Here is a 27,465-nt window from a genome sequence, read left to right as displayed (position 1 = left end):
CTGGCTGGAGGGCTGAGCCCAGAGAGTGGTGGTGAATGGTGCCACATCCAGCTGGCAGCCAGTCACTAGTGGTGTGCCCCAGGGATTAGTTCTGGGTCCCATCCTGTTCAATATCTTTATTTATGATCTGGATGAGTGGATTGAGTCCATCATCGGCAAATTTGCAGATGACACTAAGTTGGGAGCAGATGTAGATTGGTTAGAGGGTAGAAGGGCTCTACAGAGGGACCTTGACAGGCTGGACAGATGGGCAGGGTCCATCATGATGGCATTCAACAAGTCCAAGTGCCAGGTGCTGCACTTTGGCCACAACAACCCCAGGCAGTGCTACAGGGTGGGCTTGGACTGGCTGGAGAGCTGCCAAACAGCTCTCAAACAGTTTGCCTATGCCAAACATAGGCACACTTCTGGCTGAACATGAGCCAGAAGTGTGCCTATGTGTCTAAGAAGGTCAATGGCATCCTGGCCTGTATCAGGAACAGTGTGGGCAGCAGGAGTAGGGAAGTCATTGTGCCCCTGTACTCAGCACTGGTTAGGCTACACCTTGAGTCCTGTGTCCAGTTCTGGGCCCCTCAACTTAAGAAGGACATCAAGACACTTGAACGTGTCCAGAGAAGGGCAACGAGGCTGGCGAGAGGCCTTGAGCACAAGCCCTATGAGGAGAGGCTGAAGGAGCTGGGATTGGGAGGCTCAGGGAAGATCTGAAGGGTGGTTGTAGCCAGGAGGGGATTGGCCTCTTCTCCCTGGCAACCAGCACCAGAATAAGAGGATACAGTTTCAAGCTGCACCAGGGGAAGTTTAGGCTGGAGGTGAGGAGAAAGTTCTTCACAGAGAGAGTTGTTAGCCATTGGAATGTGCTGCCCAGGGAGGTGGTGGAGTCACCATCCCTGGAGGTGTTGAAGAGGGGATTGGACGTGGCACTTGGTGCCATGGTTTAGTAGTCATGAGGTATTGAGTGACAGGTTGGACTTGATGGTCTTTGAGGTCTTTTCCAACCTTATTGATTCTATGATTCTATAATGCCTTTTTTTTTATCTGACTAAAAGGGAAACAGGCCCATTGATTGCTAATTTTATTCCCTTTCATGTGTTTGTGTGCAGATGATGCAACAAGGATAATACTGCATGGAGATGAAGATTACATTAATGCAAATTACGTGAATGTAAGTCATAAAAAATTTTGCATTTGTTCCCTTTCTGTATTACAGTAGCAGGCACAATGCATCATTTTTGACGAATAAGGAGATTTCCATTTTTATATTTTGGGGATTTGTAAATGTAAAAGATGACGTGTCTCATGTGAAGCAATTAACCATCCTGGTGCACAGGAATTGCAAGTATGTGGTATATACTGTGATATGTGCAGAGTTTTTAACCAGTAAAAATTGTTTACCTTTCCATATACTGCAAATGCTGAGGCCCAGTGCTTACAACGGCCTGCTCTAATAGAATGAGGGGCAATGGCTTCAAACTAGAAAAGATCAGATTTAGATTTGATATTTGGAACAGGTTCTTTACTATGAGGGTGATGGAACACTGGAACAGGTTGCCCAGGGAGGTGGCTGGGGCCCCAGCCCTGGAGATATTCAAACTGAGGCTTGACAGGGCTCTGGGCAGCCTGATTCTGGTGGGCTACACCCATCCTGAAAACAGTGCGGGAGGGCATGTGAGAGTTTTTGCCCTCCAGGGTGTTCTCCCCCTGGGAAACTGACTTGGTCTGTTCCATTACCCCTCCAGCCTTGTCCAGTAGGGGTATAAAAGGGAGGACATTGCAGTCCTTGCTCTCTTTCTTCTGCTTCGCGGGGAAGAAAGAGAGTTGCTGCTGGCTTGCTGCTCCCCTGCCACGTGGTCCTCCCTGCTGCTTCCACACTTTGCAAAGGACTGGTTCTGTATTTCATATTTCTTTCCCTTTCCCATCCATCCTTGTTCCTTACCCTTGTGAACCCTGCCTGTCATTGTCACATAAATATGTATATATATATATATATATATACTGTTTAAAGAAAATTCTTTACCTCTCTAATTCCAAGCCAAACCCAAATTATTTCTTGGTGGATTTGCTCCATTCCTTTTTTTTTTTTTTTTCTCCTCTCTATTGGGAAAGAGGAGGGGGGGAGTGGGGGAGAGATTCTCAGCCCTGTCCCCATCTGAGCTCTTGAGCTCAAGTTAAGGCTCAAACCACCACACTGATCTAGTTGAGGATGACCCTGCTGACTGCGGAGAGGGTTGGACTAGATGCCCTTTGGAGGTCTCTTCCAACCTAGACCATTCTGTGAGTCTATGTTTTCCTAGTTCAGGATGATAGAATCTATAGTATACATCTGGTTTAAATAACATTTTTCACATAACCAATTGTTTGAATGAGATGCTGAATTAAAATAGTACTTGAGTAGTGAAAGCAGACTTTTCTCTTTATAGATGGAAATTCCTTCTGTGGGCATTGTGAACAGGTACATTGCAACTCAGGGGCCTCTTCCACACACATGTGCACAGTTCTGGCAAGTAGTCTGGGATCACAAGTTGCCACTGATCATCATGTTAACAACTCTCACTGAACGAGGACGAGTAAGTGTTCAGGTTCTTTCTATGCAGTAGAAAGGTACTGTGCCTTTAAACATTTCCCCCCCCTATTGTTATGATTAAGACTAAAATAGTCCAGATTATTCTGTTGAATCATTTCTCTGAATGCTAAGATTTCTGTATAACTAAGAGGAGCAGATACTCTACAACTTTCTTTTTGTTCTTCTCCTTTGAAAACAATCCAGCTGTCTGGTAGTCAGAAATTAACTTGCTTACTTTTTATTTATGTTTTAGTTATGTTTTGGATTCTTTCATGGAATTTATCTGATTTTTTTTATTAATCATAGGACCCTATTAATTTCAGAATATCACAGTGAATACTAAAGGAATATCTGGTGTGTTTTTAATTTACTTTGATTTATTGTATCCTTTGTGGTTTTAAACATGAAGTTTTACTGATATACATAAAGGGATTGGTTTTGAAGTTTAAGACACTGAAATTTGAACAGTTGGGATTTTTTTAGGTGGGAAAGATGATTGCTCTTGCATGTCTTCAGTGTAGCCTTTATTTCCTATGTGATCTGTCCTACATTAGCAAATTTGCCTGGCACTGAGATCCTAAACACATATCGATCATTAGATTAGATCAATCATTAGATTAATATGTGAAGATAGTAAAGCATCAATGTAATTCCTGATTGAAATATGTGAAAGCTGGAAAGCAACTGATTTTAACCATGATCTGGTTACATAAGTTGTTCATCTGCAGTCAAAATAATGTACTGCTTTCTTTTCCTTCTATTGAGAAATGCAGATCAGTACTAGTCTCTTCTTTGCCCAGTGAGTTGGAACCTTTAAGGCAATTTGTCATGAACTTCTAACCATGCTATTGGTACCTTTATACACCAAATGCTTTCTCAGTTTTGCTTGCTTGCAAGGTAAACAAAACTCCTGCAGTTTGTGGGTGAATTTTCTGAGGCAGAAGAAGATGTATGTTCAAAGCAGAGTATCCCCATTGGCAAATGCCAAACCTTTTCACAAATCCTGGAAATTTTACATTCTAGAATATCTCTTTTCAGTGGTGCTAAGATTTGTATTCTAGGATATTTTTTTCTCCCCTCCAGTAATGTCCTTTTTGTATAAGTGGACGCATTATTTTTGCTTGAAGGGGAAAGTATTTCAGGTAAACTAGTACAGCAACAATTCTGTGCATAATAGTTAAAGTTTGGATTTCAAGCCATTGAAAATTCAACCCTAAAACCCCCCAGAATTACGACATTTTAACGTATCAAAATTTCCAGCTCTTTCCACTCTGTAATAGTCTTAAAAGAAGTTGTTAAAAAAAAATAGTTATAGATGGCTAACTAAGGCTGAAATATAAATGTGTTGGGAATGTCAATTTGTTGGATTTATTTTAGAGCTAGTAATAATAATAATTATTATTAAAATCTATAGGCAGTAAAGAGAACCATTACAGCTCAGCTGTTTTGGCCACACACAATATAGTTTCAGTACAGTGTCTGGCGACTTTTGTTAAGTTGGGTTTTTTGCAAATCCCTTGAATGTTCCTATCCCTCAGCTGGACTTTTTCTTTAGTATTACTTTCTTGTAAGTGCAGTCGACTTGTATGTGGAAACTACTTGGTTTATATTGGTTACATTATGGCAATGTGACTCCAAGATCAAGCTGCAGAAGTGGAAGGTGAGAATCTTTGACTACTGTCATGGAACATTGAAACCTTTTTATTGATGGGCAAGCTTGAGCTGCCTACTGTGGACAAAGATTTCACTGATCTAGTTTCTCACTGGAATATTTTTTCAAGCTCAGTCTATTTCACAACATTTCAGCCTTTGCTTAGTTTGGAAATGAGGTGACAAATTTTCTGTCATCAGCACTGCTCTAAGCTTAGCTTTTTGAAAATGAGGAATAGATATTTGCATTAGGATTGTTTCTACAGTAATTACATGTTAGATATGCCTCCCTTACCTGCCTCGAGGTGAACCAGAAAAAGGAAGACTATGATTTTAGCAGCACAGTGGTAGAGATCTGAAGATCAGCCTTTCACTATCAGCAACAGAATGCAGGAGGGAAAATGGTTTCTCATGGTTTTATGCAGAATTGATTAACATACTTTATTTTGGGATATTTCGTGGGTATAATGTTGAATTCCACTTCAGCTCTCACTTGTGTTTTGGTTTATCTCAAACTGCGTGAACATCAAAGTACACGTAAAGAACATCAGGTATGCTCACATGCACATAGAAATTTGCCATTATGGCCTTACATGAAACCTGGCTGAGGCAGAGGGCAAATTCCATTCTCCTGTATCAATAAGTATGTTTCTGGGCTTTTTATAACTTCAGAATTTAGATAGCATTAGTCATTTAAGTGAATGTCTCTGTCTTCAGTCTTACATCTGACATAGAAAAGGAGTGTATATCTTTTTGACAAATGACATGTTCACGAGCTAAAGTTGTTCATAAGTTCTTCCAGTTTCTGAGCTTAGTTTTCCCTTAAAAGTGCGAAGGGCAACTTTCATAGTGTGAGCAAATTACTGTAGATAATTGAACCTGCAATAACTTTCTGTAGCATGTTCTTGCTACTAATGCTTGTAAGCATTACTCTGTGTTTTTAAAATAGGTTTACCTTTGAACACAAAGTACGATCAAATGGCAAAATGCAACCTTTTTTTTCCATTCAGTGAACTCCTGTCTAAAACTAAAGTGACACATTGTTCTTAGTGGCCAAAAAAATAATACTTAAGTTAGGGGACCAATGCTTAGAAAGTTGCTAGGGTGACTTCATTACCTTTACTACTTGCTTTCAGGAAGAGAAGAGAAGCCATTCTTATGGAAGCAGCCAGGCAAGTATCAGGCACACTGAACTTCTGGAGGATGTGTTAAGGGATGAAAGTGGTATTGAGTATTCCTTTTCCTGCTCCCTCTCTCAGTGCAGAATGAGTTAACTCTTAGGGTCTTCAGAAATGGAGCCTGCCTTGCTCTTTCTCTCTGCCATGAGACTACAGTGCTGGAATAGGGGGGGATAGGCTGGTTTGCAATACTTTTTGCATTGCAGCATGATCTAGCTTTAGGATCTAAGAATAAGTCAAGTTTGAAGGTACCTGTGGAGACATCTGGTCAACTCCTCTATGCTCAAAGCAGAGACAGCTTTGAACCTCGTACAGGTTGCACAGTGTAACATCAGTTAAGCTTTGATTAATTTCCATGGATGCAGATTCCACCATCTCCTAGGCATGTTGTTTCTGTGCTAGGCCATCCTCACAGAATTGTTCTCCCTTTTTGCATCATCTTTTCAGTTGCCTCATGTTCTTTTGTTGTTCACTTTGAAAAAAAGTGTGGCTCTGTCTTCACTATAATCAGCCATTAGGTGCCTGAATTTAGCTATAAATTTGCCCCCTACACTTTTCTTAAAGTGGAATAAACCCATCCATTCCTCCTCCTACATTGTGCCTTGAGAAGTCATTTTAGCAATTGCAGATAAGTACAAGACAGAAAGCATCTTGCATCCAATTTACCTGAATTCCTATTATAAATTACTAAAGCAAAAGTTTATAGAGAATTTAGCATACTTTGTTATGTCATTTTCAAATTCAGATATAAACACCTCACTGACAAACCAGAACAGATTTTTATATCACTCCTTGAATTCCCTGACCTATAGGAGGAGAGATTGGCTATAATAGTGGCTTGGCTATAATAGTGGTTGTATACGATCTTGATGTATGCTGATTTTTCTTTGCAGACCAAATGCCATCAGTATTGGCCTGATCCACCAGATGCAATGGAATATGGCAGATTTCGTGTCAGATGCCACTCTGAAGATTGCACAATTGCTTATGTTGTTAGAGAAATGGTGATTACAAATGTTGAGGTAAATGTCTGTTATCTTTAGTTACCCCCAAACAAGCTGAATGAATACATGTCGAGATAGGTAGGTACAGACTCTGTACCTGAGCATGAACATCTCTGTCAGTATACACACGTATGTGTTTATATACACACATGATTTTGTAAAAGAATATGTATATATTATATACAGAACAAACCAGGTTGGAAAAGACCTTTGGGATCATCAGGTCCAACCTACCACACAACACCATCTAATCAACTAAACCATGGCACCAAGTGCCTCATCAAGTCTCTTTTTAAACACTTCCAGTGATAGTGACTCCATCACCTCCCTGGGCAGCACATTCCAATGGCCAATCTCTCTTTCTGGGAAGAATTTCTTCCTAACATCCAGCCTAAGCCTCACCTGGCACATCTTGAGACTGTGTCCTCTTGTTCTGGTGCTGTTTGCCTGGGAGAAGAGACCAACCCCCACCTGGCTACAACCTCCCTTCAGGGAGTTGTAGACAGCAAGAAGGTCTCCCCTGAGCGTCCTCTTCTCCAGGCTAAGCAACGCCAGCTCCCTCAGCTACTCCTCATAGGATTTGTGCTCCAAACCCCTTCCCAGCTTTGTTGCCCTTCTCTGGACACGTTCAAGCAAGTCAACATCTTTCCTAAACTGAGGGGCCCAGAACTGAACACAGTACTCAAGGCCCATAGTATGACTATTTCTTTAGAGCTTGTTCAAAAAACATACTTTTTGAAGTTCTATAGTAAATTGTGCTGTAAATAGATGGAGATCTTCTTACATATCAGCTTGTTGTGAAGCATGTGTTCAGATCACATCTAGACTTTCCACAGCCTGAACACAGGGCATGAAGTTTGGCTTTTGTTTGTAAGTTGTCTCGCATTTCTCATGCACTTCTGTCTTCACCTCTTTCTCAAAATTCTACAGTTATAAGTACTTTGTGAAAAGATAAAGGGTTTATTGTATCATAAGACACGTGTAAGAAATCACTTTGTACTGACCAAATGCTAATTTACAGTTCCACAGTTCCAGTACTGGTCAATCTTTTAAACTTCTATACAGTTAAGTAGATTTTACTGTTACTAGAATTGCTAGTAGTAAGAAAAATGAAATAACCTGGTTTAAAATCTAACATTTAATTGATGTTTTTACAGCAAGGTGACTAATCCTTTAGTCTCATAAATTTGTAACTGAATCTAGCACTTGACAGTGCCTCCAGATGTATTTCACATGGTTAAGATTTCCTTTGTAGTCATAGACATGTGAGAGGCCAGTACTTAAGTATTTCAGTTAAGATGGTGTACAGGTAGGGGAAACTATCTAGTCAATGTGCAGCATGATTTCTGCTTCTGTTTTTCAGCCAGTTAAGTCAGATAATGAACTTGAATGTCAGCAGAGAAAAACTTAACCTCATTAAAACAGTTCTGCTGAGTTTATGTAAACAAATTCTAGTCCCTGTCACTCAGATTACTTGATTGCCAATTAACTTTGGTTAGCTAATGATTCGTGTAAATATTAATTTACTCTTTTCAAATACTTGTAATTGCTTAGTACTTACCAAACTGGTGCATATTTTTGAGTAAATTCACTGGTGACAGTGTTCAGTGGCTTTTCACTTTAGATGTCTATTTGCTACAATTTAGTAAGTCAAAATCCTAATGAAAATGGGTCAGTTGTTAATTTTTTGATACACATATTGTGTGAGAATATAGTGTGCCTTTATGGGCATCTTAACAGATGTGAAAGGATCTTCAACTGTGTGAATTGTCTTGTGATAGCTCTCAGGTGAGAACATCATTGCTAATGTCAAGGTGTATGCTTGCATAGATTTCATCTAGGTTGGACAAAAGCATAGTAGAGGTAGTTCTATATGGATGTGTGTTTGTTGTGGTGAGGTCAAGATTACTTTCAGGAGTTTTGGGTTTGTGGGGTTTTTGTGGGTTTTTTTGTTTGGTTGATTTTGTTGGTGGTTTTGTTTGTTACGGGCTTTTTTTGGTTTGATTTTTAATTAAGGGCAAGTTTAACTAAAGTCAAATTTAATCATACACTTGAAGTGACTACTCAAAAGATGACTCAACATTGAGCTGTTCATACAGGAAAAATGACATGTGCATTTGAAATTTCAGATGGAAATAAAAACCTTTATAGCTTGTTAAAGCACAGCAGAGCTCCTCTCTGAAACACTCAGTACCTCTCCCAGATACTGTTGTGTTCTTTAAAGAATGCATAAAAAGTAATTTGAGTTCCAAATGGGTTTTCATTAATTCCTTGAACTAATTGTGAGCATCACTGGACTGGTCTTTTTGAAGACAAGTGTCTTTTAGTAGTAATGTGGTGGGTTGAGAGAGAAGGCCTAGCTTTCTCTCCCCCACAAAGGGAAAAAAACCACAGCTAACTCAGCCGGAGAAGCGGAAGGAATGCTGTATTTTACAAGCAATGTGGAAAGGCAGGTTAGATATACAATATTTACAATATATGTACAGAAATATACAGCAAGGGAAAAAAAAACCAAGAATACAGGAACAAAACTCCCTCCTCCGGACAGAGGAGGGTTCCCCCCCGTACCCCCTTCTCTCCCCCTACTTCCCTTTTTTCCCGAAGAGGGTTAGAAAGAGTGAAAAAGGCAGTTATTAAGAAAGAAGAATTCTAGTAGGCCTGTTAGTAGGATTAGTTTCTTATCTGTTATCCAAGGTCACTCTGGCTAGGAGCCCAGAAGCAGCCAAGCTGGAAGGGCGAAGGAAAGGAACGAACTGAGAAAAAATTCCAGCTGCACTAAAACTTAAAACGGCATTCTACCAATCTACCAATAAAATTCATTTAGAACATCAATGTTTTCATTGTCTTCACCAAAACATTCAGCCCGAGTGTCCTAGCACTGTCCCTTTCTTAAAGGCACAGCCTCAAATGGTCACAAGTAAGATGGATATACCTTCCAAACTCACAAGAGATGTTTTTTCCAACAGAGATCAAATATTTGTGGAAGAGTTTCCTGTGAATTAAGTTGCACAGATTTCAAGTCTGCCTTTAGGGGGAAATAGCTCAAAAGAGCAGTTTGTGAAATGGTACTCATGGACTTTTGTTTATATTAGATCAGAGCACTTGAGGAAGAAGAAACTTTTCAAGATTTTTCTGATGCATTTTAACTCAGTGCTTCTTTACCTCTGACTGAAAATAATCAAATCACTACAACTGTGTGAAATATTTATAACATTTCTAAGCTTCATGAAATGAAATAAGGATTCATTTCCTGCTTTTTTTTTTTTTTCCCAAGACCAAGACTGAATGCTGTCTTGCAGCAAAATGAAAGAAAATCAAATAAGTTTGGGGGTTTTGTGGTCGAGGAGTGAGTTTTTTTCATATTTAGAATCAAGACCTCAAAGATCATCAAGTCCAACCTGTCACCCAACACCTCATGACTACTAGACCATGGCACCAAGTGCCACATCCAGTCCCCTCTTGAACACTTCCAGGGACGGTGACTCCACCACCTCCCTGGGCAGCACATTCCGATGGCTAACAACTCTCTCTGGGAAGAGCTTTCTTCTCACCTTGAGCCTAAACTTCCCCGGTGCAGCTTGAGGCTGTGTCCTCTTGTTCTGGTGCTGGTTGCCTTGGAGAAGAGACCAACCCCCTCCTGGCTACAGCCAGGAGTTGTAGACAGCAATAAGGTCTCTGCTGAGCCTCCTCTTCTCCAGGCTAACCAACCCCAGCTCCCTCAGCCTCCCCTTGTAGGTCTTGTGCTTGAGGTGTCTCCCCAGCCTCATTGCCCTTCTCTGGACATGTTCTAGAGTCTCAATGTCCTGGCCACACTATTCTTGATGCAGGCCAGGATGCCACTGGCCTTCTTGGCCACTTGGGCACCCTGCTGACTCATGTTCAGCTGGCTGTCAATCAGTATCCCCAGGTCCTTTTCTGTTTGGCAGCTCTCCAGCCACTTCAACCCCAGCCTGTAGCACTGCATGGGGTTGTGCTTCAGAACACTTTAAGGACCAGAACAAACAGACCAAAGGAAAAATTGTGTAGTGTGAGTGCAAAATGGACAGATTCTCAGATCACATCACGTTGGAAGGGACCCTCAAAAGTCATTTTGTCCAACCCCCTGCAGTGAGCAGAGACATATCCAACTAGATCAGGCTGCCCAGGGTCACATTGAGTCTGATCTTGAATGTCTCCATGGATAGGGCCTCAAACCCATCCCTGAGCAACCTGTTCCAGTATTTCACCACTCTCATTTTAAAGAATTTCCTCCTCATGTCCAACCCAAATCTATCCTGCTTTTTTGTTGCCCCTCATCCTGTCACTACATGCCCTTCTAAACTGTCCTCCTCCAGCTTTCCTGTAGGTCCCTTTTGCTCATTGAAATGTAGCCATAAGGTCTCCCCATAGCCCTCTCTTCTCCATGCTGAAGAGCCCAAATTCTTTCAGCCTCTCTTCATAGTGCTCCCAGGACAAGGTAATTGAGGTGACTGCTTGTGCCATAATGTGGACTGTTGTCTGCACAATTGTGCAGACAATGACAATACCAATAGAGTGATTTGGGGAGATAAGCTACTTTTCACTTTAAAAGCTATCTCTTTCCATGGATGTTACAATGATCATAGAGTAATAGAATTGTTTCAGTTGGAAGAGATCTCAAAGATGGAGTCCAACCATCAATCCATGGTGGTCTCACCATAGCTATTAAACCCTGTTCTGAATTGCCATGTCCGCATGTTTCTTGAACACATCCAGGGATCGTGGCTCCACCACTTCCCTGAGCAGCTTATTCCAATGCCTGACCACTTCTGCAGCAAAGAAATTTTTCCTAATATTCAATCTAAACCTTCCCTGGCACAATTTCAGGCCATTTATCTCATTCTATCACCTGAGAAGAGACCAACTCCCACATCACTCCAACCTTCTTTCAGGTTGAGAGCAATGAGGTCTCCCTTCAGCCTCCTCTTCTGCAGACTAAACAATCATTGTTCCTTCAGGCCCTTCTCATAAAACTTATTCTCTATACCCTTCAAAAGTTTTGTTGCCCTGCTCTGGAACCATGGAACCACTCCAGCACTTCAGTGTCTTAGTGATGGAAGAAGGGTGGTTTGAAGAGAGAAAAAAATCAATTTATGCAGCAATTCAAAGCATTAATTCATTTTGCAAAGGAAGAATATTGCCCTTTGCTGAAGAGAGGAGGTAAAATTGCAAGATATGGAATGGAATGGAATGGAATGGAATGGAATGGAATGGAATGGAATGGAATGGAATGGAATGGAATGGACCAGGTTGGAAGAGACCTTCAAGATCATCGCATCCAACCTATCACCCAACACCATCTAATCAACTAAACCATGGCACCAAGCACCCCATCAAGTCTCCTCCTAAAGACCTCCAGTGACTGGTGTCTTTTCTGTTTATGAATGGCCAGCATGTAAGGCCTTCTAGTGACTGCTAAATTGATATTAGGTGAAACAAAGGCAGCAATGCAAATGAGTGTACTGCCAACACTTTCTGCTACAAACAGAAATTAGACTCTGTATTTTTTAAACCTCTGTACGGAAGCATAATGAAGTGAAAACAGTGGTCCAAAGAGATGCCAAATGGCACTGACAAGGTATCTACTATACAGAAACTAGGCTTTAACACAGCTCACTGAGTTTCAGCATTCAAGGTTTTATTTGTGAAGTTCATTAACAAAGAGCATACCTTTTCTTGCTTTAGAAGATATCACTTATAGGACCATTTTAACATTAGTGTAATTCCATGTGGTGAAATTTATTTTCTTTCTTCTCTGTTTTTTTTTTTTTTGATAGAAGATTGTATTATAACCAAGACCAAAACCAACATTAAATGAAAAGGTGAAATGCAAAACTAATTGTTTGGATTGTGAGAAAAGTCAAAATTAATGTTGACCTTTCAAGCCTAAATTTCCTGCTTTCTGTATGGGTATTACCCTAGTAAGCTGCATGTGTTGTTTTTCTGATGAACACATGATTCTTTTATTAATCAATAAGAAGCATTTTAGGAGAGGAGAATAGAATAGAATAGAATAGAATAGAATAGAATAGAATAGAATAGAATAGACCAGACCAGACCAGACCGGAAAAGACATTTGAGATCATCAACTCCACCCTATCATCCAACACCATCTAATCAACTCAACCATGGCACCAAGTGCCTCATCAAGTCTCTTTTTAAACTCTTTCAGTGATAGTGACTCCACCACCTCCCTGGGCAGCACATTCCAATGTCCAATCTCTCTTTCTGGGAAGAATTTCTTCCTAACATCCAGCCTAAACCTCCCCTGGTGCAGCTTGAGACTGTGTCCTCTTGTTCTATCACAGGTTGCCTGGGAGAAGAGACCAGCTCCCACCTGTCTACAACCTCCCTTCAGGTAGTTGTAGACATCAAGAAGGTCTCCCCTGAGCCTTCTCTTCTCCAGGCTAAGTAACGCCAGCTCCTTCAGCTGCTCCTCATAGGGCTGTTGCTCCAAACCCCTCCCCAGCTTTGCTGCCCTTCTCTGGACATGTTCAAGCAAGTCAACATCTTTCCTAAACTGAGGGGCCCAGAACTGGACACAGGACTTAAGGTATGGCCCGACCACAGCTGAGTACAGGGGCACAATGACTTCCCTGCTCCTGCTGGCCACCCTGTTCCTGATACAGACCAGGATACCATTGGCCACCTTGTCCACCTGGGCACACTGCTGGCTCATGTTCAGCCTACTATCAACCAGTACCCCCAGGTCCCTTTCCTCCTGGCCACTCTCCAGCCCCTCTGACCCCAGATAGTTGTGCATTTTTAAAAGCGAGTGATGTAATGGTCAGTTTGGATCAACAAAAAGAATCAAATTGGAGCTCAACAAAAAGAATGAAAAATTATTTGGTCAAAACATAAATAACTAGCAAAATATACTGACACTTGAGGCATACCTCATACACAGTCTCAAGCTGTGCCAGGGGAAGTTTAGGCTCGAGGTGAGGAGAAAGTTCTTCACAGAGAGAGTTGTTAGCCATTGGAATGGGCTGCCCAGGGAGGTGGTGGAGTCACCATCCCTGGAGGTGGTCAAGAGGGGATTGGATGTGGCAAACAGTGCCATGGTTAAGTAGTCATGAGGTGTTGGATGACAGGTTGGACTTGATGATCTTTGAGATCTCTTCCAACCTTATTGATTCTATGATTTTATGATACCTGTGGCAATTAACAAATCTATTGGTCTCCCAGGCAGCCAGTACCAGAACAAGATGACACAGTCTCAGGCTGCGCCAGGGGAGGTTTAGGTTGGATGTTAGGAAGAAGTTCCATACAGAGAGAGTGATTGCCCATTGGAGTGGGCTGCCTGGGGAGGTGGTGGAGTTGCCATCATTGGAGGTTTTCAGGAGGAGACTTGATGGGGTGCTTGGTGTCATGGGTTAGTTGTTTAGGTGGGTTGGATTGGTTGAAGGGTTGGACACTATGATCTTGAAGGTCTCTTCCAACCTGGTTTATTCTATATTCTAATAGGGCACGCAGCAGAAAATTAAGACAATCACACAAGAAACATCATCTGAGGACTAAATGCATGGTATTACAGTGCATTCTTACCTTTGAATAAGTCTTATGTAACATGCATGTTATGCTTAATGTCTATGAGCTGTTATAAAAAAAACCCAAACTATGCAACTTGCTAATTTTGAGCCCAAATTACTAGTAAGTAAAAATTAACTCTTCTGAGCTTGTAAAATGGCTTTTGATGCTACAGATCACTGTTGGGGATCCTTGGTTGTGCTGCTGGCACTTAGCTGCTATGCATGGCTTGAAGCTCTTGACACACATGGAAGGTGACTGGATACTCAGATAATTTTAGAATGAATCAAGTCTTTGTTTCACCTGAACGGTGTCATTCAGATGCTTCTGGTTTTCGAGAATCAGTTCAAACTGTTGCATATAATTGCTATGTTACCTCATTTCTTTTGAAGAGGTTCTGGTTAAGCACACATAGATTTGCAAAAGAGGACTTTTTAATGACATTTTCTAGTCATAGTTTTTTTCAGTCTATGGCATTTCAGGAAAAAATTAAGTGCAATCATTTGGTAAAGCTCAACTACATAATGGTAGCAAAGATGAGCAGAAAAAGGTTATTTTGTGGAAATCCCAGATGGGGTCTTAGCCTGGAGAAGAGGACGCTCAGGGGAGACCTTCTTGCTGTCTACAACTCCCTGAAGGGAGGTTGTAGCCAGGTGGGGGTTGGTCTCTTCTCCCAGGCACCCAGCACCAGAACAAGAGGACACAGTCTCAAGCTGCACCAGGGGAGGTTTAGGCTGGATGTTAGGAAGAAATTCTTCCAAGAAAGAGAGATTGGACATTGGAATGTGCTGCCCAGGGAGGTGGTGGAGTCACCATCACTGGAATTGTTTAAGAAGAGACTGGATGGGGTGCTTGGTGCCATGATTGAGTTGATTAGATGGTATTGGGTGATAGGTTGGACTTGATGATCTCAAAGGTCTCTTCCAACCTAGTTTATTCCTTATTCTGTATCTGCAGAGTGTACTTAGTGTGAAAAGCATGACTGATATCTAGTGCACATCAATACAGGAGCCATAACACTGAACACTTTTCCAAAACTTGTTTGTATTTTAGACAGGGCAGCAGCACACCGTCACCCATCTCCAGTATGTTGCTTGGCCAGATCATGGTGTTCCTGATGACTCCATGGACTTCCTGGAGTTTGTGACAAGTATGAGACCAAAGAGAGTAGAGAACAAGCCAGTCCTTGTTCACTGCAGGTACATACGTTTTAATTTTATTTTTTTAATTATAGATTTGCTTTAGCCTTAGGATGAACATTTGCTTGATTCCTTACATGACATAAAAACGTTAAGCTGTGCAGTACCAGCATTCGCTGCGGAAAGCAGAAGCCTGGTGTTGTATATAAACGATGGGTTTCTTTTCTTTCCCTTTCTCCTGCAACCTTTTGGTGAAATGGCATAGTCATGTAGTTATCACAGAGGTGACAATTCACAATATAAGTTGTTCTCCATTTTTATCTTCTGTCACTGTTGTAACTTCATTTTGAGTGGCACCACAAAGGGGTGGGGATTTTTTTTCTGCTGTTCAAGTGCCTGTAAAAAGCAGGCAATTAGCTCTTGCCTTTTTTTAGTCAAAAATACTAAACCAGTACATTTAGATTTGTAAGCAGTCCTAACTGTTAAAAATCCATTTACTTTAAGTGATATTTTAGGGGGGGTTTATTAAAAATAGAAAAAAAAAATAATAGTTGGCAGGAAATATTCTTGAATCTGCTTTAAAAATATGCTTCACACAGAGTTCTAATTTTACTAAGGTCTTAAGGCTATTGAGCATTCTAGTATTAGGCTTGTGATATGAATCTGGTGCCCTGCACACACACCATGTAAAGCCTGTTTTTCTGTCCCATTCCACAGCGCTGGCATCGGTCGCACCGGTGTGTTGGTCACTATGGAGACGGCCATGTGCTTAATTGAAAACAACCAACCCGTTTATCCTCTGGACATTGTGCGGAAAATGCGAGACCAGCGAGCTATGATGGTGCAAACATCAGTAAGTGATGGAGCGGAAGCCTCATTTTCTGTATGTGTACTGCACTTGCCTAGTTTTAAAAAGGATCCAGGATTTTATATCTTTTAAAATTATCTAATTGTACAAGTCTTCAGTTCACAGGATCACTGGATGTTAGGGGTTGGAAGGGGCCTTCAAAGATCAGCGGGTCCACCCCCCCTGCCAGAGCAGTACCATAGAATCCAGCACAGGTCACACAGGAACACATCCAGATGGGTCTGGAAAGTCTCCAGGGAAGGAGACTCCACAACCAATCTGGGCAGCCTGTTCCAAGGCTCTGTGAACCTCACAGTGAAGTTCCTCCTCGTGTTGAAGTGGAACCTCCTGTGCTGTAGTTTCTACCCATTGCCCCTTGCCCTATCCCAGGGCACCAGTGAGCAGAGCCTGTCCCCTCCCTCTTGACAGCCCTCAGATATTCATAGACATTTATTAAATCCCCTCTCAGTCTTCTCTTCTCCAGACTAAACAGCCCCAGGTGTCTCAGCCTCTCCTCATAGGGAGGCTAATCTCCTTACCAGGAAAGCAGCCCATATCATTGCCTTTGCAGTTGCCATTATATTTTATGCTTCCTACATTTAGCATAACACAGTGTGGTAGCAAAGGCTGCTTTGCTTGTTAGATGTGTATTTAAATTTTTTGTAAATATTTCTTACCTTGATTTTTATTTTATTTCTATACATTGCAGGCAGACTTACACAAACCATGGCCCTTTGCCTAAATTCTCTGCAAGAAGCTAGAATGATTTTTTGCTTTTCATTCTAGCAGGGAACCTTATAAGAAGTTATTAAACTTTTGTGGTATCATTTGAAGATAGGAAGTGTTTTTTGGATAGGATAGGATAGGATAGGATAGGATAGGATAGGATAGGATAGGATAGGATAGGATAGAATAGAATAGAATAGAATAGAATAGAATAGAATAGAATAGAATAGAATAGAATAGAATTAACCAGAGGCCACTTTAGGAGGGGAAATTCAATGGGAACAATATTTGTATTCTGCTTAATCGTGTCACTACTCCAATCTGTGAAAACAAAGAGCAGGAGGTAAATTCAGGAAAGGTTAACTGTTACCAATAAGTAGAATATGGAAGTAGACAATGATTTTAAGATCAAAGTTGATCAAAGACAATTTAAGACCATGAGAGCAATTTTGTGTCAGCTTTGAACAAATTACTGACCAAGGATGAAGGCTTGGGAGGCTTTGCTTTCTTGAGTAGAGGCTGCATGACAGAGTATTCAGTATACATTATCTCAGACAGCTTAATGTTCAGTAAAAATGGAAGTAAAAGGGTTTAGATCTACAAAGTCAACAGTTAAGTTGGACATTTCTGTCTCTCATCTTCAAAAGAAAATGCCTTGATTTCCATTTGACCAAGGGAAGGAAGAATGCAGCTTGAGAAGACAAATTCTGTTTGCTAACAGGTTAATGACTACAGGTTAATGACTGCAGGTTAATGACTGCATTATCATTTACTAGACTGGGGAGATCTCTTGCTTTATGAAAGGGTATGAAAGTATCAGGAATTATGGTTGCTTGTATAACATTACTGCTCTGTGAACAGAGATTGTTCAAGCATATTGCTGGGACTGATGTTTGCTGCTGTGTAAGTGCAGTCTCTGGAAGTGCATTAAACTATATGGTTGAGGAGGGAGTTGTCTGAACAGTCCCCTGCCTGCTTCTCACAGCAAATGGAAGCTGAGCTTATGAGAAAGGATGTAATGAGATGAGAAATATGAATGCTGATTTTGGGAGTTGTACTTGTCTATGCCCCTTAGTTTCTAAAATGAACCAAGCAGTTCCAGGCTTAAAGTTTCTAGAGGTGGTCATCTTCAAGAACCAGACATGAAAGCCTGAAGTGAACTTCAGCTTGCCAGGAGGCTGTATCCCTCCTGTTAAAATGCAAATCATCAGGAATTGTCCTTGCACTCTACAGTTTGATGTAACTGAAGAATATGGCTAGTAGCAAAAAATACACTGACAATCAAACCCCCAGTGTAGAAAACTGATTATGTAAAATAGGATTCCTTACCTTGCTTCCTGTGTTCCACAGTTTTCTATCAGCACAGTCAGGAGAGGGATGATCTGTAGCAGCAATACTTTGAAACTAAGTTCACTTGTTATTTCCAAAGTATGCAGATACCCTTGTGAAAAGCCAGTAAGCAGAACCGTGCTTTAAATGAGACACAGAAGCAAGCACTCAGTTTTGAGAAACCAGAGTACCAAAAAAGCTGCATGACAGCATTTTGATATATTCTGAGTGCTCTATCACGTTCTCATGCCTGTATTCCAGCCAGCCCTGCTGCTATTTGCTATTCAGCTTAGGGCTTCTGGGATAAGTCATTAGGCATTGTTCAGTTGTAATAGCCTTGCCTGAAGCTTGTTCAGCTGCCCTGTGGGAATTGTGTGTACTCCAGTTCTAAGATGATGCATGCACCCAGATGGATGTTGTGGGTTGCTATCAGACAGGGCATACTCCTTAAGTATGAATAGACTCATCAGAGTTATTAACTGGTCAGTTTAGTGTCTGCAGTTAATCCCATAAAAGCTGTAGTTTCTCAAAATGCCTGTAATTTGGTCATCATGAGCAAGAAAACAAAAGTTTCAACCCAAGTAATAAAGCTACAACAAAAGTTGTGTAACTGTATGGCCTTTCAGTTTTTTGGGAAAAAAAAACAACTAAACCATTATATTCCATTGAGGAGAAATTAGAGATGCTAAACAATACATAAAGCCATACTTTAGGACTTACATAATAGAATTAGTTATCAGCTGAGAGAGCAGTAAGAATACATGCAACAGATAAGAGCAAAGAAAACAAGTAGTCTGAGTCAGAGAAAGCATCTCTGAAGTGCTCATTCTTATTTGTTCAGCAGCTTGATCACACAAGTGAACAGAGGTATTGAACAGAGAACTGAGCATCACATTTGGCTTTTTCAGGTAGTAGAAACAGGCAAGTGACAATAACAATGAAAAGTCAAGGTAATTAAGAAATAGGGACAAAGAGTGATACTGAAGGTGGGAGTAATTGAAAGGTTGAAAGAAAAGGCAGGAAAATAGATATGCAGAAAATTAATTTCCAGTTTCCCTTAAGACTTTCTGTACTTAAGAGAAAATGTATTTCAAGTTATAGACAAGGGTAGCATTCCTAACTGCAATTTTTTAAATGCAACCTAAGGTCTTTCACAGTTCAAGTGGGTTTTTTTTATAGCTGTCATTTTGGATATTGGAGAGTGTTTCCAGGTGCTCCTAGAGAGTTGAGGAGAGCTGACATACAGGGGAGCTGGGAGAACAATTCAAATACGTAAAAAGTATTTAGAAAAAGTGAAGCTGTACTTCTATGAGTATATGACACAGAGCTTTGGATAAAGCTCAAGCTGTGCCAGGGGAGGTTTAGGCTGGATGTTAGGAAGAAGTTCTTCATAGAAAGAGAGATTGGCCACTGGAATGGGCTGCCCAGGGAGGTGGTGGAGTCACCATCACGGGAGGTGTGTAGGAAGAGACTGGATGGGGTGCTTGGTGCCATGGTTTAGTTGATTAAATGGTGTTGGATGATGGGTTGGACTTGATGATCTCAAAGATCTTTTCCAACCTGGTTAATTCAATTCAATCCTATCCTATCCTATCCTATCCTATCCTATCCTATCCTATCCTATCCTATCCTATCCTATCCTATCCTATCCTATCCTATCCTATCGGTGTTAATTTGTGTGTTTTGATAATAGTGATAAGTACTTTTGAAGAAGAGGGGAATTATGCTGGGTGCTTTGTAAGTTCTTTTACCCTTCCATCTTCTTGTGGTTCTGAGATTGTTAGTCAACAAAGTTCATTCAGCATACATGGATTTTTTGTTCTGCACTAGTCCTATTGCTAATGTCTCCTTGTATCACTTTTCAAAACAGGCTCACAGGCTAACTGCTTTTAACAAATAAGTACATCACAAGATCATGAAAGAAATAGGCTTTGCAATAGTATAATTCAGAAAAGGAATACTAATCTAATTTCTGAAGACTTTGTATGAGCTAAAGGAGCACAGAATGTTGGGTGACAGAAGAATTAACATGGCTGCTGCTCTTCAGAAATACTCATTCCAAAGCTCTTGATCCCATTCTGTTACAAAAGGAGGCGTGTGGCCTGATCATAAATTGAAAAGAAAGTGAATCCATATTCTGCAGTACTGTAGGTGGTTTAAGAAAACCAAAAGGGTTTTAGCAAGGCAGTTGGACCTATATATCCTATATGGTAACTTTAAACCTAGTTTTGGTGATGTAACTTAAAACAGAGCAACTAAAATGTAACTGCAGAACTGGCAAGGTTAGAATACTTCTAATAATCAGATGTCTTATAAAATAGATGAGATTATAAAGAATGTAAATAACTAGTTAAAGGTAGTCAAAAACTCATACAAATTTCCTATTCCTATGTGTTCTTCTAAATTTAGGGAATGTGTTTTCCTTGGTGTGTGATCTTTAATGGTTGTCCTTCAAAGAAGAGTAAATGTTATTTTTGTTTACTGTGAATGCAGCCAGGAAACTTGGATTTTCTCCTTCGACCTTAGTGTCTCCTTTCCAGGAGAAAAGGGAGCAGTGTTAGTCCTATTCCATACTGCTGTATAATCAGGAGTTTGAGCTAATGGTCATCCACAAACGTTTGTTTGTTTGTTTGTTTATTTTTCTTATACAGAGTCAATACAAATTTGTTTGTGAAGCTATTCTTCGTGTTTACAAAGAAGAATTGGTTCGACCACTGGATTCCAGTTAGCACAACAGTGAAGGATGAATTTTCTCCCCTTATGAAGACTGCTCTTTAAATAAAGCAAGGGCTTGTTTCTGAAAGCACCTGAAATGGACTAGAAGCCCATGAAAAGACAGATAAGCACATTTGAATTGTGGCACTTTAAATTTCTCAAGATTGTTAAATCCTGTGCAGTGTAACAGTCACATAAATGTATGAGAGCAGTTGTGTGTAATACGCTTTATTCACATAGACAACTATAGAGAGTCATGGAAACTTCTAACACATATCTTTTACTGCCTTAAAACACCCTCCCTTTGTAAGTTACAGAGGTCCTTGTGTTTCCTTTGAAATAGAAAAGGAAACTCCTAGTACTGAAAGGATTCAGCTTCAGAAGGTATAGATGAAAGTTCATGGAAGGTGAATATTTGTAACACTCTTATTCAGAAACGTGCATTTCTCATGGAAATGTAACCTTGGCTTCTAAAAGTCTGATGAAGAGCTTTAAAGAGCTACTGTACTTTAAAAGCTGGAGAAAGTACATATTCATTTGCCATTTGTCTACTAGTATGTTTACCAGCTGCTCTAACAGGATTCTTAACAAAGTCACATCTGTTGTATGGGATGTGTAAAACAATGCTGCATTTAAGAATTTATGCAGTTTGTGCAGTCTGCATACACCTTTTGTTGACCTATTGCAGTTACAACTTGCCCTTTTAACAGTGGCCTGCTTCTTACAGCTTTACTTATTGTACTCATTCATTTTCTGCTGTCCATCCCCTTTATACCTGTTTTTCACTGCTGTTCTATGCGTGGACTGAAAATGTTTTAACTTAAAATCATATTTGATTCTCTGTCACCTTCATTTCCATGTGTATTTATGAGTTTTCAGGTGTAAATGTGGGTTAATATTGCGCACAAGTACTACACTTTTGACTTACTGTATATGCAAAGAAGTGTAATCCAATACTGAAAATTACTACTGAACCCATCAAATATGTTGCTGCTAATTCAAGGTGTGAAGCTTACAAGGGCACAGATACTGCCAGTGTTGACTTGCTGCTCTTCAGCAGAAATCACTTTTATCCAGTGAAATGCAACTCCCTTTTGCAAGAGTTTTGCAAATTTAGTGTATTTGTTGCTCTGTGGAAACGCAGATAAATTCATATGAAGATTTGCATGGAAAGAGAAAATGAATTTGTTTGTTGATGAATTACTTACCCTGAGGTACACTGGTCTCCATTTCATTTCAAATGGGAGAATTGGACTTTCTGAACTATTAATATAACCGCATTTGTATGATGATTTGTATGGTTCTTCAGTTTTGAATAGTGTTTAGGGAAAAAAAACATAAAATCTAAGGGACTTTTTAAAACTCTGTTATTTAAAAGATTAGTCCTAAAGAGGAGAAAAAAATTTATGGACCATGTCAGCCTGATGTTTATAGCTGTACAAAGGATGAGATAATTTTCTGTATATATATATATATATATATATATATATATATATATATATATATATATACATGTGTGTATATATATATATACACAGACACACATATTCAGATATATTTTAGAATTATGGTTTTTATTATGCATATTACCAATTATATCTGGAGTTTCATTGTGGAAACTGCCACATCTGTACAATATACATCTTTCATGCTACCAGAAGGTTATGTTTGTTCTCCAGGAGACAGCTGAACAGTGAATGTAGGGTGTGCTAAATTGCTGACTCTTGTCTTCTGTAGGTTTGGTCCTTTCTTCAAGAGTACATTATTAGTTGTAGGTAAAGAGGATGCCTACTCTGTATTTATTCATCAGAAAAGTTTTAACTGGAACACAGAAAGTAATTGGCAACATGGAAAACTTCTTGGCTTTGTCAAGTTGAGGGGTTAATAGGTTTGTGCTCACTCATATGCTGCATTCCAGATTTTACTTTCTCTGAAGTTTTTGTAGTGTGTTGGATCATTATCCTCTTGCTTAATTTGGCACAGTTTGGAAGGCAAGACTAACTTTAGCTCACTCTGAACTGCATTGGGTCACTCAACCTTTCTGTCACTCCATGTGCAAAATTGATACTGGACATGCCCATGTTGCTCAGGAATCTTGTTTTGAAAAATGCACATGGAAAAGTGTTTTACAAGTGCAGAAGTAGTGAGCACTAAAGAACCTGTTGCCTAATGGGTGGTTAACAGAAGAATCCCTTTTGTTATGTATATGTGCCTTTTGGTTCCATTTTATTTCTTTTTTTTTTTTTTTCCCTTTTTTGTACATTTTGTTGTGCCCAGGTCTCAAAGTTATCCCTTGCAGTTGGCAAGGAGGGGAAAAAAAGCAAGAAAATAAACAGTAGAAGTATTTAGAGCATCTCTTGTGACATCCATTTCTTGCACGGAAGTACTTGATGGAATTTATGGTTTATTTGTGTTCAAGGTTATAGCTGTGTTCCTATCACTATTTATGTTTCTTCACGTTGAATGTATAGTTAGCAAAACACTGTAATTTTATTCCTTCTGTAAGGTCAGTCCCAAGACACACAATATAGGCTTGACTTACATTAGTACATGTGTGTATAAATGCTAATGGCCATATTGTGACAACAAATGCTGCTCTTGTTCCGGGAAACACAGATGGTTTTGGTAATATTATTTGTGAAATCTTACTTGGATTTTAATAACTTCTTTAAGATTGCTGGCCACTGGGACACTACTCAGAGCTGTAAAAATAGTCAGCTGTGTAAGATTTGATTATTTTTGTTGTTTAAACTTTTGGGTTTTGGTAAAATGTTGGAAGAAAATATTAACTGCACAAGTACCTTGTACACTGTGTCCATCTTTATTTCAGTCTTGCTGGGTTTTGCACATGTACCTGTAGGGTCCACAGAGGAGAATGAAGGGGGTTTTATCTTCTCTCTCTGTTGTGGGGTGACTTTGCACTGAATGATGTATGCCTTAGATCTGATCTTGAAATGAAAGCATAGTTATGAAAGCAACTTCTTAATCCTGGCTTTTATTTCCACAAGACTTTGGAAATTAAAAGGAAAGAGAGTTGATTATTATTATTTTATTATTATGTTTATTTTATTTGGAGGGGGGTAGAAGTTAAAACTCTTAACACTAAACATTTTGGCTGTCAAGCAATTGGCAAATAGCAGAAAGTGCTGTGAAGTCAATATTCTGTATAATCTTCAACAGTTTCCCTGTCCTTGCATAATTATGACAATCAGTCTTCAAAATTTCTAGCATGGAAATGGATGAAGAGGGAGTAATAAGCCTTTGAAATCACTGTGAAATAAACTAGCATTTGTTCTTCAGAATTACACAGTTTTTTACTAAGTGTCTTTCTATTTGATATGGAAATAACTGAAATGCCTACTCAGAATGTCTTCAGAGATATCACAGGGGATACACTTCTGAGGCGAACGTGGGAGCAACAGAGCTTATCATGATTGGAAATAAGAAAAATGGTGCCATAAACTATGGATGCCTGTTGTGTGAAAGGATGTATGAAATGTGAATAATTAAAATGCAACCAAGCCTTGAAAAGTGGTGATGCTTTAGAAAAACACCCAAAACCCCACAAAAATAACACCCCAAAACGCACACACACAAAACCAACCCAAAACACCACAAAAAACAATGTAGTTGTGGGGTTTACTTTCAATAATCCTGTCTCAGGGTTTTTGGTCCTAAGCTATATGCAAACTGTACCTAAGAATTCAGCAATAGTTCTTTCTATACACTCAATTTTTTAACAGTTGTTTCTCTCCCCCCCCCCCCCCTTATGTTTTTCTACTATGCAATAATGTTGTTAAATTTGCATTTCAGAGAAACTGTAGTTCTGAACTACACATTTGCTTCATTACAAGCATAATAGGATACTGGTTTACAGCATATATTTCTTCCCTGGAGATTGTGCTCTTCTGTGTCAGAGCAATGCATTAGTGGCGCACTGATTGGAAATGCTGAAAACAAATACACATGGTTCATATTCAGTCAGTTAAGATTTAACCATAGTTATTTCACTGATAATGGCTTTATCGTTATAGACTGAGATGGAGCATATAAGTGCAAGTTTATTGTACATGCTGACATAAAGCCTTCTTGAGAAGGAACACACTCAGAGGAATATTTGTATTTCAGTGGGTAATCTGCAATTAGTCTACTTGGTTAAAAGCATTTTATTAATTTAAACTATACAGTAAGTAAAGTTGTGTCATGGAATACTTTGTTCAAAGGCAGTTGAAAGCCAGGTGAATGATTAATTCATTATATAAAGCATAATGTTTTGATTAATGGATTCTGTTGCATTTAAGTTCTGACACTGATAGTGTTAAGCCATCTCAGCTGTCTGTTTTAACAATAGCATTATGTTAATGGTTTAAATATATTTAATGCAATATGATTTAATTTTAGTGTACTTTAGCATATTTAATGTACCAGCTGTTCAGCAGCTGTACAAGCTTCAAACAGGAGTGTTCAGAACCACAGAAATTTGTCGTATTAGAAATAAGTAAGTTTCAAAGAATGGTAAGGAAGAAGCACTGCATGACATTGATAGAGTTGCCCTTTTGTCAGCTCTAAGAACCCTGTGACAGTAGTGGTCTGGCTTGACCACTGATATAAAGAGCATGTTGAGGACCAGGAATATCATGGGAAAAGCAAATTGTGTGGACTAGTGACACTGTCTGGTTTTGGCTGCAGTTAGGAAACTAATAGCTATTTTTTAGACCAATTCATCCTAAGAGGGAACTTTGGGAATTGAGACGAGAACATGCCTTTTCTGACTCTTCTAATGTTGTTGCACACTATTTGGATAGGTGACTTGGAGAAGAGTCTTAGCTTATGTGGTGTTTTGAACTGTGCTCAGATTTTTGAAACTCAAATGAAGTTCTTATTTAGCATATTAAAGCATGGATTGTAGTAGACACTAGTGACGCAGTTCAGGTTACTGTTAGTTGCTAAGCTTCTGTTTTCTTTCATGATGGCTTTTCCTGAGCTGTCATTAGTTTACCTTGTTAAAACACTGAGGTTTTCCACAACTGTAAAACTGGCTTTGTGATAAACAGGACAAGTAATGTAGTATTGCTTGGGACAAGATGTTACTTATACCTGCTGAAGATGCAATGTGGTGTTCAGAGCAGCCTGAACTGAGCTGCTGTCTGAGGAATTTAAACAGTGCTGTTGGCAGTGGTAAAAATTATACAGATATTTTGAAAAGCATGTAGGAAGTGTTTTGTTGAGAACAGATATGATCTGGGCTTTATTCTAGAAAAGGATGAAAATGGTTTTAACAGACAAGGTATGGGTAGGAAATGCAAGGGTTTTTTCACTTAGTGGAACATTTTTCTGTGTCTCGAATGCATGATCTCTCTTGGAGCAATTTCCTTAATAAAGAGCCCTACTGTTAGTGGGATTTAATTTTTTGTCAAAATTACATAGAAAATAATTTTAAGTTGCACTTTTTTTCCTCGTTTACTGCTTTGTGCTTGTGAGTAACATTAAACAAAACCACAAAAGTTCCTTTCAAATATTGTTTTGGGCCATTTACCTTTGGTGTCTCTTTCTGAGATGTAAATGGAACCTAAATGTGGCTGAGTAGCTAAGGAGGTTGCCATGCAGGGTAAGAAGAAACAGATGTTTTTCTAGATCTATTCTTTTTTTTTTTTTTTTTTTTTTAATAACTTAGGTTGGAAAGGACCTCGAGGATCATCAAGTCCAACCTATCAACACAGACTCCACGACTAGACCATGGCACCAAGTGCCTTGTCCAATCTCCTCTTGAATGCCTCCAGGGCCGATGACTCAACCACCTCCCTGGGCAACCTGTTCCAATGACGAATGACTCGCTCGGTGAAGAACTTCCTCCTCACCTCGAGTCTAAACTTCCCCTGGCGCAGCTTGAGACTGTGTCCCCTTGTTCTGGTGCTGGTTACCTGGGAGAAGAGGCCAACCCCTTCCTGGCTACAAGCACCTTTCAGATAGTTGTAGAGGGCAATGAGGTCACCCCTGAGCCTCCTCTTCTCCAGGCTAAACAATCCCAGCTCCCTCAGCCTCTCCTCATAGGGCTTGTGCTCGAGGCCTCTCCCCAGGCTTGTTGCCCTTCTCTGGACACGTTCAAGTGTTTCAATGTCCTTCTTAAACTGAGGGGCCCAGAACTGGACACAGTACTCAGGGTGTGGCCTAACCAAAGCAGAGTACAGGGGCACTATGACCTCCCTGCTCCTGCTGGCCACACTATTCCTAATGCAGGCCAGGATGCCATTGGCCCTCCTGGCCACCTGGGCACACTGCTGGCTCATATTCAGGTGGCTGTCGATCAGCACACCCAGGTCCCTCTCTGTTTGGGAGCTCTCCAGCCACTCCGACCCCAGCCTGTAGCTCTGCATGGGATTGCCGTAGCCAAAGTGCAGCACTCGGCACTTCATTCCATTAGATGATCTCAAAGGTCTTTTCCAACCTGGTTAACTCCTATCCTATCCTATCCTATCCTATCCTATCCTATCCTATCCTATCCTATCCTATCCTATCCTATCTCAAGCTGCACATGGGGAGGTTTAGGATGGATGTTAGGAAGAAGTTCTTCATAGAAAGAGTGATTAGCCATTGGAATAGACTGCCCAGGGAGGTGGTGGAGTCACCATCACTGGAGGTGTTTAGGAAGAGACTGGATGGGGTGCTTGGTGCCGTGAATTAGTTGATTAGATTGTGTTGGATGATAGGTTGGACTCAATGATCTCAAAGGTCTCTTCCAACCTGGTTAATTCTGTTCTATCCTATCCTA

At 40.1% G+C, this 27,465-nt stretch overlaps 1 protein-coding gene across 4 annotated transcripts in view; it reads left to right on the top strand.

The window, feature by feature from the left end:
- The window catches only part of PTPN3 (protein tyrosine phosphatase non-receptor type 3), a 201,666-nt gene extending 175,454 nt beyond the window's left edge, over positions 1 to 26,212 (top strand). For all 4 annotated transcript variants that reach the window (XM_068147430.1, XM_068147429.1, XM_068147431.1 and 1 more), the window contains 6 exons: positions 1,101 to 1,162; positions 2,418 to 2,564; positions 6,282 to 6,410; positions 14,994 to 15,139; positions 15,797 to 15,932; positions 20,633 to 26,212. In XM_068147430.1, the coding sequence (XP_068003531.1) occupies positions 1,101 to 1,162; positions 2,418 to 2,564; positions 6,282 to 6,410; positions 14,994 to 15,139; positions 15,797 to 15,932; positions 20,633 to 20,710 (698 nt within the window). In that variant the 3' untranslated portion in view covers positions 20,711 to 26,212. The remainder of the gene's footprint in view (positions 1 to 1,100; positions 1,163 to 2,417; positions 2,565 to 6,281; positions 6,411 to 14,993; positions 15,140 to 15,796; positions 15,933 to 20,632) is intronic.
- Positions 26,213 to 27,465: the final 1,253 nt, after the last annotated feature.

This window comes from Melanerpes formicivorus, unplaced genomic scaffold (assembly GCF_026170545.1).
Source record: "Melanerpes formicivorus ecotype bairdi unplaced genomic scaffold, bMelFor1.0.p_v2 SCAF_15, whole genome shotgun sequence".
Classification (NCBI taxonomy): domain Eukaryota; kingdom Metazoa; phylum Chordata; class Aves; order Piciformes; family Picidae; genus Melanerpes; species Melanerpes formicivorus.
Note: the sequence above shows the minus strand (reverse complement) of the source record. Positions and strands in the feature narration are given on the sequence as shown.